General features: G+C 42.0%; 1 protein-coding gene across 1 annotated transcript; it reads left to right on the top strand.

Annotated features, from left to right (window-relative positions):
* Positions 1–1819: 1819 nt before the first annotated feature.
* LACC1 (laccase domain containing 1) lies at positions 1820–6548 on the top strand (the record flags this gene model as incomplete). The annotated part of the gene is made up of 5 exons (XM_084279376.1): positions 1820–2387; positions 3639–3820; positions 4300–4465; positions 5584–5809; positions 6310–6548. 5 exons carry the CDS (start codon positions 1820–1822, stop codon positions 6482–6484), a joined length of 1317 nt encoding a protein of 438 aa, XP_084135502.1. The 3' UTR covers positions 6485–6548.
* Between the last annotated feature and the right edge of the window lie 7800 nt (positions 6549–14348).

A 14348-nucleotide genomic window follows, 5' to 3' on the forward strand; every position in this document is an offset into this window, starting at 1 on the left:
TATTACAGGGGTCTTAAAACTGGTGATAAAGCTGCTTGTATTCCTCCTAGGTCAAGCACGATACTTGGTCATGAAATCTAAATAGATGTCTGCTCAAGGTTCCCAAAGCAAAATGATCTAGTTTGTTGGGGGTTTTTTTGTTGTTCCAGACCTCTGGAGGCTTGCACTAGAAACTGAAAAATTATCAGAGACAGAGAAAGGAAAATAAGACTGTCTGTGAGGATATGTAGAAAAGGCTCTCATAGCTGCAGAGGGATGAGACAGCTGGACAGATTTCCACAGGAGGGCAGCCTAGCTGTGCTTGGATCAACAAAGTCCGGAACAGGGAAAAAGGCAGGAATAGCACCATGGGCCACAAGACAAACTCTCAACTACAGGATGATTTTGGATAAGTTTAGCATGTCTTGATTTCAGAGCAAAGAGTGCAGCTAGCACATGGGAAAAACCGAGGCAGGAAGTTGTGCACAGTATTTTATTTTATTTTATTTTATTTTATTTTATTTTATTTTATTTTATTTTATTTTATTTTATTTTATTTTATTTTATTTTATTTTATTTTATTTTATTTTATTTTATTTTATTTTATTTTATTTTATTTTTTTCATTTAGTTGTGTTACTTCTCCTGTCACTTGGTAAAGTTTCAGTAAGCTGTGCTGAATTCCTATGCATGTTGAAAAGAAGAACTATAACTGATCATGTGCCCCTCCACAGAGAAGTCAGAATTTAGCATGTTAATACTTTTGGAAACATGAAAGGGAGAAGTGCAGAGTCTTGTGAAGGAGGCACTCACAGCCCAGCACCCCAGCTGCCAGGAGGGGGAGCAGACATGGACTCCACCTCAGTGATGAGCGTGTAAAACACTTCCAAAAATATTGTTACAGAAACTCCTCCAGTCCTGGGAAGCTGAGGGACCTCTGCAGGTCCCAGGGCTCTGTCACCCTCACTGTGAAAAAGTTCTTCCGCATGTTGGTGCAGAACTTCCTGTGCTCCAGCTTGAGGCCATTGCCCCTTGTCCTGTCTCCACAGACAGCTGGAAAGAGGCTGGCTATCTCCCCGTGTCCCACACTTGAGATATTTATAAACATTAGTAAGATCCCCTCTTAACCTTCTTTTCTCAAGGCTGAACAGCCCCAGTTCTTTCAGCCTTTCCTCATAGGGGAGATGCTCCAGTCCTTTAATCATCTCTGTAGCCTCCGCTGGACTCTCTCCAGGAGATCCCTGTCTGTTTTATACCACGGAGCGCAGAACTGGACATAATACTCCAGGTGGGGCATGACCAGGGCAGAGTAGAGGAGGAGGATCACCTCCTTTGACCTGCTGGCCACACTCCTTTTGATGCACCTGAGGATCCCGTTGGCTCTCTTAGCGACCAGGGCACACTGCTGGCTCATGGCCAGCCTGTCATCTACCAGGACCCCCAGGTGCTTCTCGACAGAGCTCCTCTCCGAACAACAGGAGAGGCCAACAGTCAGAGGCCAAGAAGATCCATTAGGCTAATGTGTGTTAATTGATTCAATAAAACTTACCTTTTATCATCCCTGACCTAGGAGAAAAAGCTGAGATAGGCATGGTTGTAGGAGAACACTTCAATAAAGATACAATAATTCCCATCTCCACTACTTTTGCTGCAATTTCTTTTGATGCAGTGAGGAAATCCCAAAACAGTAATTACAGCTGTATCAGTACAACTGAATGCATTGCCTTAATAACATAATTATGTGTGCTTGGACTAATGATGCCGTCTTGCCTTTTTGTTTGTTTTTCCTGTTTTGTTGCTGCCTACTTGGCAGCTGTAGGAATCTTTAAATACCCTGGAATATGGTGGAAGCAGTACTGATAGATCTGTTCAGCCTACCAGCCAACTTGCAGAACAGCATCCAAGGATTACTATGTAATGTGCTGGAAGCTATCGAGAAATGCTCTTCCATCCCTGCTCCATTTGTTTTTGTCATGTGTTGCCAGAGTCAGGGGAGTGAAAGGAATGGTGAGCAAGAGTCCTTGCTTCCAGCTCTCAGAGACTTTCAGTGTCTGAAGAAAAGAGTGGAGGTGGTATGTGCTCTGACCACAGCTGCTGCTTTGTACACCGTCAAACAAAGGCTGGATGAAAAAGACCTAAGCATCATTAAAGTTATTCTCCCTACCTTAAGGAAAGATGTAATGAAAGTATATATAGACCACCTCTTTACAGCAGTCTACCAGTTTGAATTTGAGGATTTACAGGTGGCACCTGCTTGTGGAAACCTACAGGTAGCTGAACCTCAGAGTGAAGAACAAACACTTTCTGCAGAGGACGTGGCGCTCATCCGGAGTGAGATTCAGACATACTTAGAAAGCCTGCCAAGCCTGAAAGGGGAGCTCACTATCCTCAGGTCTTCCTTGATCCCAGGTAAAGAGAATACCAGCTAATAGATCTTACAGAGACTGTTCTCTAGCATACTTCTTCAAGGGAATTGCAAAATGGGCAAGATTTGGAAATGTCTTCAGGCAGCGAATAACTCTATGATGTTGCAATAGTGTACAATGTCTGTAAGAGAGGGAACTATCACTGGGAATACAACAAATGACTGGCAAGTCTGTTGCAGACCTGGGGCATGATCAGCAGAAAGAGGGGCTCAGGTTTAATGAGACCATTGCCACAGACTGTAAAATCTCCTCCCCTCTGTGTGGGAATTGCACACTTTGAGAGTTAGGATTAGCACGTGGAGAGGCAGCAGAGGAGTTTCTCCTGGTCTGCAGCCTCACATATGCCTGATTAATCACACTCAGCATCTGAGTGACCCAGTTTACTGCAGCATGTCTCACGCAGTGAGATTATGGCATATCATGATTCAGAGGATTCAGGGGAAAGCTGAGAGGTTGGCTACTGCAAAAATTTGGAACTGTCTTTCTCTAAAAATGTGTTTGAAATGATCCAGAGCCTGAAAGGGACATGAGTTACATAAAGTCATCTTTCCCTTCATTGTGCTTCAAGTTTTTCACTGTGACTTTGAAAGGATCACACTACATAAAAGAGATTTTGAATCTCAAATCTGCTTATGTCACTAAGCTTTTTTAGCTATAAAGATAGAAAAATATCAGTTTTGGGAGTATCTCTCTGCGTTCAGCTTTGCCACAGGCACCCCCTCCCTCACTGTCAGTAGTTGCATTTGGTGCACAAGGCCACGATAAATCATCTGCACTGTGGAGACGGGATTTTTCAATGATATTAGAAATTCTCAGTCACTTTCAGTGCACTTGAGAAAAATGTTTGAAATTTTGGGAAGTACTAGAGGACTGGTACTTAATTTGTCAAAAAAGCTTGGAAGATACACCTTAGAAGATCTGTATAAGATCTACTTTCATTTTTCTCAGTGAATTATCTCTTCTCTAGGGTTTGCACAAAAAATTGGCCTAAGGGCAAGCTAAATTTGTCAGTACTCCTTCTTGCCCAAACCCCTTTAACTTGGCCTCAGAGGATGGTGATTATGAGCTAGAAGGAAACTTAGAATCCTTAGGTTTACATGCCACAGGTAAATATGAGGTAAAGCAATACTCAACTCGATTGGCTGATTCCAGGTCTCTTCAGTATCAAACCGTGTTATATCTGGACTGGTCTTGTGTTGAAAGCAATTGTTTGTTGTCGTTTTTGCCTTGCTAGATGATATCTTCCTACATGGCTTCACCACAAGGGCAGGTGGGATCTCCTACATACCAACCCTCAGCTCCTGCAACCTTTTCAGCAGTTCCAAGCGGAGGGACCCGCAAGTTGTTGTTAAAGAAAATCTCCGCAGGCTGGCTAAAGCTGCAGGATTCAACCCAGAGACTTTTCACAGAGTCAAGGTATCTTATCAAACAATGGAGTTATGCACATGGATGAGATTTTCATTTCTGTATCGCTGGCTAAAACTGTAGGCATTATTCTTACTGTTCTCAGCAAGATCTTGTGACAAACAGGACAATTAAAACATTTATGCTGGCAGTTTAACTGTGGGAATAGCCATGCAAACTATCAGCCATTTGGCACTATTTGGAGAAGCACTGTTTCTTCCAAGAATATCCTAGCATTGGACTTACCACAGAGTATAGTAATGAGATATAGGCTCAGAATAGGTTCTCTTAAAAGAAAAATACACCACCACTTCAATGGTGGCTTTCTACTGATGCATCTACATGGCATTTGAACAGGGGAGTGCCTGACTTCCATGCATAAGCTGTTGGTGCTGAAGAGTGTTTCATGCCAAAGAAAAATCCTTGCATTAGCAAAACTCGGGTTTTTTTCCTGCCTTACCACTATCCATGTTCTGTTTTTGTCTTGACAGACTGATCATGCTAATGCTGTGTGTATTATGGGAAAGACAGAGCCTGAGAGCTATGATGGAATAGTTACAAATCAGAAAGGTGTTACGATAGCAGCTCCGGGGGCTGATTGCATACCTGTGCTGTTTGCTGATCCTGTCAGAAAAGCCTGTGGTGCTGCTCATTCTGGTAAGAACTTCAAATCACAGGGATCGAAATAACTGGGAGACCACTGGAAAGGGAGTTTTGGGCTAAGGATTACAAATTAGCAATGAAGGGAGCACTGAGTGGTAATTAATAAATGCAAGATTACATAACAATATAGACCCTGGCCTGGTAAGTTTATAGTATCCCACTAGAACAAGATTAGTCTTGAGAATAGTTTCTTTCCCAAGCTATGTTTTTTTTTTTTTTAATTTTATAATTTAATAATTATTTATGTATTAATACATTTATTTTTCTGATCTGGTAGCCAGAACCAAATAATTTTTCTTCTCTCTACCTACATATGTAAAAAATGGCTATAAAGACAATGCCCCTAACAGCAGTTTTGGATCAGAAGAAATATTTATCTTATCCAAACCAGTTGAGAATAAAACTGAAGCGGGGATTGTTAGCACAACCTAAGGTTATGTCCGACTTCACAAAATGTCCCAACTGTTAGGCTAGATATATGTATCCTGTGGTGAGATTCTCCTGCTGGGGTTGTTTAATTTTATAAGAAAGTCTGTATTTATAAGGTCAAGGAGAATTCACAGCCAAGAGCTTTGATGTTAGTACACGCCTCAATAAGGTAGGAAGCCTCACCTCTGCCTAGAATTTGTGAATAGCACCTAATTCATACAATTCATACAATTATTTGTGTATTCAATAAATAAGCCAAAATTAATACCAATTTGTGAGTCATCATAAAAATACACTTCTGACTGTAACATATTTCTGTTGTTATATCCCCATATAAACTTCTCAAGTACAGAGGAACTGCAAGGTATGCTCTAGTTGTCAGGTATGCTCTAGTTGTAAGGTATGCTCTAGTTGCCAAAACCAGGACGCTGGGAAAGAGGAATTCTGGAATCCTAATCTGAACTTCTCTCTAGTTTCTGTCTCTGCAAAATGCTGATGGTAACAGCAAACTGACAGTTATTAATATGTTGGGTTGGATCTTTAAAACACAACTATTTTTTAGTAAATACAATGATTTATTTTTAGATATAATCAATCTGTACCTTTAATAATAGCATATACATCAGCTACTCTAACAGGGATGATTGATACAAAGTTTTTTCTCAACCTCTCATTTCTCACAGGATGGAAAGGCACATTGTTAGGAGTTTCAATGGCCACAGTAAATGCTATGGTATCTGAATATGGCTGTAACGTGAAGGATATCCTTGTGGTGCTGGGACCATCTGTAGGACCTTGCTGCTATAAACTTCCTCACGAATCAGCTAAACAGTTTCACAGCATTGGTCCGGAGTGTGTAAGACTCTTTGACTCTGCAAGTCCTTTCATTGACATTAGAAGAGCAACACGGTGAGCATACTCAGTGAAAGCCCACGACATACACTTTTTTTAGTGCTAAACAGACTAGAGATGAAGGCAAAAAAACCCCAAAATTCCACATTAGTTGTCAATAATTATACTGATACTGTGTTACCTAGCAGCATTATGGTGAGGGTCCTCACCATCCTAAAGTACTTGCTAGTGCTTTGCGGGTCAGCAAGTTGTACCTTCGCATGAATGGTATCTGCTCATTTTTACTGGGTTTCAGCTATTTTTTTCCTGTTACACTTTTAGTTTATGGATTATAGGTAAATGTTCAAATTAAAAGTGGTTTTAGTGGTTGCACAAAAGCGTTAATTTTAGTCTAATATTTGGGGGAAAAAAAGTAAGAAAAGCAAATACAAGTTCCAACCACAATATTGGCAAAGTTTCTTGTATTGGTACTAGAGGTGCTGTCTGAATGACAGTGTCTTAAGGAATGCGAAGATGTAAATAAACAACAAAATATTTTCCATTTCTCTTTCCTTCAGGATTCTTCTTGAGAGTGGTGGGATTCTTCCTGAGAACATCCAAGATGATTCTGTCATGGACCAGAACCAAAATGTTACTTTCTGTACTGCATGCCACCCTGATAAATTTTACTCTCACTTCCGTGATGGCACAAACTTTGGGACACAGATTGGCTTCATATCAATCAAAGAATGAGATAGTATCTTTCACTTTTGAAGAGCATTTAGGCAATAAGTCTGGTGCATTGTCTGGCATCCTGATCTCCTTGTAGAAGTTCTTCCTTTCACAGACTTGCAAGAGGGAATTTATGGGTCTTGTGATTCTCCTGCTTCTTCCCTTCCCTGCCATTCTGAGGCAAGAATAAATGTTGAGGGTGTGGGCCAGTAATTCTGGTGTGAGACAGGGTGCAAAGGAGACAAGGACAGCCCCCACTGGTGTCAAAGCCCTTCTGCGGGACCAGATGCATCTCCAATTTTTTTGAAGCCTTCTTGACCAAGTATTTTCCAGAAACCTCACTGTTTTCAGGTGATGAAAGCACAAAAAAACCCAGTCTTCATTAGCTTATGGATGAGACTTCTGAATGAAGTGTGACATTGCTGATGTAAGAAGGGAAGCCTGTATTGCACATTAACTATTTGAGAACACCCAACTTTGGTAGTTTCAGCTGAAGGTTGGCTGTATGGAATTACATGCCTGGTACTGTTTTCCTTCTTTGGATTAAAGAAAAGTTCCAAAACACTTACAGGACCTTTCCTATGGAAAATAACTTGGAAGTGAGAAGTGTTTACCCCAAAGTAAGCGCCTTTGGGGTAAACATTGAAAATATATGAACCCTTACCATTTTGTACTGTTCAATTGTAGAAAAAATAGGACTAAGTCTTAATGCTATGTAATGTGTATGATAATGCTTCCTTAGGATTTTTTTTCTTTAAACTTGCTGCTCTGCTCATGTCCACTGAAACAGGGTCAATAGTCCCCATTTATTTAATAAATATCTAAAAAGGGGGAGTGAATTTAGTCTCAGTTAATTTTAATGACTAGTATTTGATTTATCTCACCAAGCGAATTTTAAGTGTGCACTGTTTTCTTTTGGCCATAAAAAATTAGTCTGTGGTCATTACCCGACAGTTCCTGACACAGCGGCAGACATTCCTAGTAGTAAGACTACGCTAACTGCAGCTCTCAGAGCTGCCAAGCACAAGCCCTGGACCGGCCACGTGACGTATTTTCGCCTTTGAAAGGCAGGATCTTTATCAATTCCTGACTTCTATGCCCACTAGAGGTCAGTGCTTGTTCGCGCTGCGCTTCCATCCCTGGCTGCGCTGGAGGTATGGCTTTTCAAACCACACGCTTTACAAAGTACTGTACAGCACAGGCTGCTACTTCTGCCTGTGTCATCATCTGCCAGGCTATTCTGACATCTGTGCCCAGAGAGTAATCTGTTTTTCATTTTGTTGGTCAGCGATTCAGAGGTGACCAAAGTAGAACTTCCCTTGTCTACTGGGAGAGCAGACTTTTTAAAAAAACCATTTCTTTTACCTGTGAATGATGTTTGTCAGAGAAGAGCCTGGTTCTGAATATGTCACTCTCAAACTGTAAAAAAAGCTACCAAAAAATGCCTCTCCCACCTCTCCTTTAGAAATACTATTCCTCTCCTGCAGTAGCACTGCAGTCCTTGGCAATAAAAATTGTTACATTGCAGTTTCCTTTTAAAAACCTCACTGTTGCTCCCATCATTCTGGGTTCGTGTTGTCCCTTCACTGTGGCGATGCTCACAGCTGGGTTCAGGTTCCAACAAGGACAACACTCGCTCTCCTCAACGCTGCCGAGCACAGTACTGCACACTTGCCAGTGGTGTGTGTGGTATATATGTGTGTTATGTGTATGTCTGTCATTGACTTACTCCAAATATAATGCAATTATATGGACACTGACAGGCTTATCTTGCTGTGCTGGGTAAAAACACCTGACAACTTAGCTTCACCTTCTAGCTCTGCTGCTTTGCTCTGGTTACCTTAAGCATGAACAGCTTTATGCTCGCTGACTGACGTAGCAGTGGAGTGAGTAAGGTGTCCTTCCCGCTGCTGTTTCTGCTGTGGGGGCAGTAGCAGCACGCTGTCTTCAGTCCCTGCGCCTGAAGCTTGGCCAGCGCTCCTCTGCCAGTGCCCTTCACGTAACCCTCTTCCCTTGCGGATTAGGCGCACGCCGTCAAAAGCAGATGAGTTACGTGGGTTTGCAAGGTACCGCTTGACAGCTGAAGCAGCATAGGTGCCCACGTGCCTGCTGTTAGCCCTTCTCACCTCAAAGGCAGTTTTAAGCTAATGCATTTAACTTTGCAGTAAGTAGCAAGACCTTGCAGCCGTGCTGCTTACCACAATTCAACTGCTCAGCAGTAGATTAAGTCACAGTAACATGATACTGATTGTAAGCCCTGGCTTGTTCCTACCTGTTCGAGAATGAAATCAGAGACTTTCCTCTTAAAAAAAACCAAAAAACATTTACAGGTGATGGTAGGACTGTGCAAGCTGAAGAGCATGTCAGAATGAGCAGAAACACCAAAGGCTTTACCTTTTAGAAGACAAATTGTTACCACAATTGATTTTCACTATTTCTTTTCCAGTGAATTACCCAACCCGTAAACCTGTGATGAAAGTAAATAGCCTTTTGTACATGGATACTGGGGTGGAGAGCTCCATGACCAGTAAGAAAATGATATTCGGTCCCCAAAAAGGGTAGGCTCTGTATCAGAGTTTCTTTCAAAGTCCTTGCTACAGTGGCATTTTAATTGTGGTATAAAACCCCCAAAGTTTAGAGAAAGGACACGATGAAAAGGAGACAAAGCTGTTCCACATCTCTATTTGCTTTACATTCCTGTTGCTCACTAAAGCAGTCAAGGAGATCAGCCCAGATTCACTACCTCTAGGGATGCTCTTAAAATGCTTCATAAATTGTTCAGCTGTGCCTACCCAATGATCAGATCCCATTTAATGACCTCGCCCGTGAATTTATAAGCTGCATTTGCCCAATTATTGTTATTAAATAACATTATTAATTATTATTGTGGTATGCCCTGAGGCAAGCACAAGATGTGCTCACGCTGAATATTGTTTTTGATAGCTATTACTGTGCAATTAACACTTGTTGCTATTGTAGATTCTGGATATGGGCCTCTTCAGTTACATTTATGTGTGAATGGAGTGTACCAAAACATGTCTGGGAAAGGCTTTGTTCGCTGTTCCAGTAAAACAGGGCAGCTCCAACACAGACTTCTGGTTCCAGTGCCTGGGGAAGCAGCGTGCAACTTCAGAGGCGCAGATCAAAGCCAGAGATGGTTAGTGGAATGTTTATCCAAGCTGTGGCGTTTATTGCCCCAGGTATGGCAAAAGTGAAAAATATTAAGGAGGCTAGAAGAAAATTTTTTTTAATAAATTTGTAGAGGTTGGGTCGGTCAGTGAGGAGGCATGAGGCAGTTGCTTGGTCTGAGTTCTGCATTTGAGCACTGTGTTTGTGAGTGGCAGCAAACCCAGAAGCCATGGGCCTGGACCTTCTGGGAAATGTTTGAGCATACCTTAACTCCCAGAAAGTATAACATTCCTCCCAGATTGCAAGCATTCAATTACAGGAAGGTGTCTCCTTTTCCCAGCAGTAACGTTGTTTGCACAGTGGCTGTCTTTGCCTCCAGTCTTATTTTCCTCATGCTGCTCTCTTTGTCTTCCTGTCCAGCACCGCTCCCAATCACCCTACACAGCTTGTGAACCCAGTCACAGGGAGGAAACGGATGCCATCCTGCAGAGTAGCACCAGTGTTGCTTTCTTTTGTAAGCACATGCCTTTTTTTCTGCTCTTTTAGCAGCAACATGAAATTTTTTGTCCTCTGCACAGGATCTTTATCAGTATCCTCCAACCCATTCCCATTCTACAGGTCTCTGCAAGAGCTCCCAGTTTCCAGCCTACACAGCAAAGAAGTCTATATTCCTAGATTCCCTCATTGCTGTCCTCATTTCCACTCCATGCTCAATTTGCTGCTGGGTGATGCAAAAAGGGAGCTGAACTGCACTCATTTGTCCCCAGGGGGGTGTGCGTATGCTCTCGCTTTGATGTCATGTGTGCAAGGCTTTTGTTCTCCCAGTACCAAAGTCCTCCCTGAACTCCAGCCTCTTGTGCAACAATATAACAGGGCAGTGCACTGATGGAAGCAGTAAATCCTATACATAACAGAGGAAATAATATATTGACCTGCTGAGGGATTTACATAGCCCTGAAGACTGACAGCAAGCACTGCCTGTAAGGCTGACTTGTTCTACATTCCATTTCCAGCAGATGCTATCCAGTGTTTCCAGATGAATGATTCAGATAGAAATGGATATGGATTTAAAAACTGTCCTAATCCGGTATATTCTGATATCCAGGATGTTCCTAATTGTTTTCCAGCGTCAGACCTTTTTGATAAGACTTAAGAGATTTTGCTGCTCTGCTTGCTTTAAATATACAGTGCCTGTGGCCATGCTGCTAAAAAGCATGATTATGTATTTCCCAAAGGCATGCAGAGAAATGGGAAGCTAGCTTTTTAAAGTGATCCCTCTGATCTTTCATTAGTAAGTGTTTAATTTACAGTAGCATCTCACATTACAAATAGTTGGCTGTCTCTCTTTGTCTGCAAGTTCCTGGGGTGGGGGGGTTAAAGGAGGCCTACAGAAGAATTTCAGGAGAGTGGTCCCCAGAGGACAGCAGGGCTGAGCTCTGTCTCTTCCTCTTCTGTGAATGTGGCATCGTGTCTCCAGGGCAACCTAAATTCTGACAGTCATGGGAGCAAGGACACGGCATGGATTTCCATTTGAATCCCGCAACAGAAAAGAGATGGGAGACAAAAATCAATATGTGACTAAACTATGAGAGTTCATTTCCACAATTTTAGCTCTTCTTGTGCAAAAATTTATTTTTCTGGAGCTGCCTTTTCTATACGTAGCTAAAGTGAAATAAAAATCTGAAATAAATAGGCTGCAACATAAAAAATGAGGGTGCACCTACAGTAAACGGAGCAAGCATTTTATAAGGGAGGCTGAAAGCAACGTTTGCCTTTCAAGATGGATAATTTCACTTTTTCTCATGTGATGCCGTATTTTTAGGCAACAATTCATAGTTTTGGTCAGATGTTTCAGTTCAAAGTGATTTTATTAACGACAAATACAGAAAGCCCTGCCTATCTGAAATAAATATCTTAGCATTTCTCTGTGAGGCACTGAGCTATATCCTGAAGGAATATTCAAATGTACGTTTCTGCTAAAGGAAAACATTTATGTTCTGCTTTGGCTTCTTTGTCTGAAAGCTGTGAGCTTGACTTTCCTGCGCAACAATGAATCACCAAAACCTTGGTTGTAAAAACAAAGTTGTGACAGCCAGCTCAAATCCTTTAGCTTGGTTTTATAGGTGCTTTTAGTAAGGGCTTCATAAAATTAGTGTTAAATAAAACAGGGTTATGCAGACAATTTTATTCTCACTCTCTGCCTTCGTCTTTATATCATCCCCATAAAAAGCTTTCGGGACGTGAAAGGTGAGCAGAGCAAGAGGCGTGTTAGAGAGGCTCCTTTAGGCTTGTGGATGTTTCTTGCTAATTTTGATGCTTAGATCTTCCTCAGTTGCCTCAATTACCCTACAACTTTGATCCTTGAGTTCCCCCAGCACTGAAACATCCCGGCTTGTGTAACTCCATGTTAGCGGTGGCAGAAACACAGATGTAGACTTGCTTGTGGTGTTTACATTGCAGCATTTCTTCAGCCCGTCTGGTGCTGGAATAAATGACATTGTGATAAAAACATTATGCCACAATGGTGAGATATTTTGAGAGAAATCTCCTGAGAGATTTACTTGAAATTTTCGGGGCTGTAAGTCAGTAGCAATTTTTTGCTTTCCACAAGACTGGGAAAGCTAAAGAAATTTTCAATGCTCTCCTTATTTAGTACTTGTCTTCATCAGAGCAACATGTCTTAGAGTCTTATATTTCTTATATTTTTGTAATTTCCTTTAAGAATGCATTGTTAAGAGACTGACTGCATATACATTGGCCAGGAAGTGCAAAATTTCTCTGGCTTCTCTTTCATTAGTCCAGCATCTAGAGAGACAGTCCTTGTCTCTAAATTGGAGAGACAAGGATTCAACAGATGGACCACTTATCGGTGGATAAGGAACTGTCTGGATGGTTGCACTCAAAGGGTTGTGCTCAATGGCTCAATGTCAGCATGGAGGTCAGTGATGAGTGGTGTTCCTCAGAGGGTCAGTACTGGAACTGGCACTGTTCAATATCGTCAGTGACACGGACAGTGGGATCGAGTGCACCCTCAGCAAGTTTGCTGATGACACCAACCTGTAGGTGAGGTTGACATGCTGAAGGGAAGGGGTGCCATGCAGAGAGGGACCTGGAAAGACTGGAAACATGGGCCCATGCAAGCTGCATAAAATTCAACAAGGCCAAGTGTAAGGCCCTGCATGTGGGTCGGTGCCATCCTAAGCACAACTACAGACTGGGCAGAGAATGGATTGAGAGCATCCTGGAGAAGGACCTGTGGGTGCTGATTGATGACAAGCTCAACATGAGCTGGCAATGTGTGCTAGCAGCTCAGAAGGCCAACCATATCCTGGGCTGCATCAAGAACAGTGTGGCAAACAGGTCAAGGGAGGTGATTCTGCCCCTCTACTCTGCTCTCATGAGACCCCATCTGGAGTACATCTAGCTTGGGTCCCCTGTATAGAAAAGACATGGAGCTGTTGGAGCAAGTCCAGAGGAGGGCCTCGAAGAGGATCAGAGGATCACCTGATCTCCTCTCCTATGAAGACAAGCTGAGAAAGTTGAGCTTGTTCAGTCTAGAAAAGAGAAGACTCTGGGGAGACCTAACTGCGGCCTACAAATACTTAAAAGTTTCCTACAGGCAAGTGGGAGAGGGACTGTTGACCAGGGAGTGTAGTTATAGGACAAGGGGCAATGGCTTTAAGCTGAAAGAGGGTAGGTTTAGATTAGACGTTAGGAAGAAATTATTTACTATGAGGGTGGTGAGGCATTGGAACAGGTTGCTCAGAGAGGTTGTGGAAGTCCCCTCCCTGGAAGTGCTCAAGGCCAGGTTGGATGGGGCTATGGGCAACCTGGTCTAGTGGAGGGTGTCCCGGCCCATGTCAGGGCGTTGGAACTAGATGATATGTGAGGTCCCTTCCAAGCCAAACTGTTCTGTGATTCTACGATTCCATGATTGCCATTTAACATAAAAGTCTTCTGTCAGAAAATGCAGGCGCTGCATTGGACTGCTTGAGCTCAATGTGTCTTGTAGGGGAAAGGTCAAAGATTCAGACAAACCCGAACATCTTCGGTTTCAACATCTTTAGGATGACTCTGATCAGTCCGTCTTTCAGAACAACTCCTTATTTCCTGTTTTGAATATTAAGAGCAATCTGAAATAAACCATTTAAAACTGAAGAAGTGCCCTTGCAAATTAAAACAAATATTGAAATCTCAATTCTTACTGAAGACAGCCTGTCTTCCACAGAGCTCGCCTTACTATTTATGTATATCTATCTGCATGAGCCAATCCTCTTGTTTCTTTAGTAAATATTTCCTTTACAGATTGCAGATTCTTATGTTCCCTTCCGTAAATGTTTAGCTAAGTTTTTACATGAGATAATTAGCTCCATTAGTCTTTCCTAAAATGATCCTTCCAGCTCTTAATTCTCTAAATTCTGCCCTATTAATGTCAATCGGGTGATAATTAGTTTTCACTTACACGCTCTTTTAGAAGGAGAGTGACATTTGAACTTTGTAGCAGGACTGTGGTTTGTTTTTCTGGTTGGCTTGCAAAGTTGTGCTTTTCTGTACAGGAAAAGCTTGAAGCAGCCTTAATTGAATAACCTTGGTCTCCATTTATTCCCTCTTTTTCCAAAGAGTCATAGTCTATTGCACTTCAATTAGGATTTATTTTAGGCTTCCTAGCTATAACTCATAAGCCATCACATTGTTCCAGAAGCAATCTTCGTGAAGGAAGCTCAACTCAGAAAGTGAAAAATTATTGGTATTTTTG

This window comes from Gallinula chloropus (assembly GCF_964237585.1).
Source record: "Gallinula chloropus genome assembly, chromosome: 1".
NCBI lineage: Eukaryota > Metazoa > Chordata > Aves > Gruiformes > Rallidae > Gallinula > Gallinula chloropus.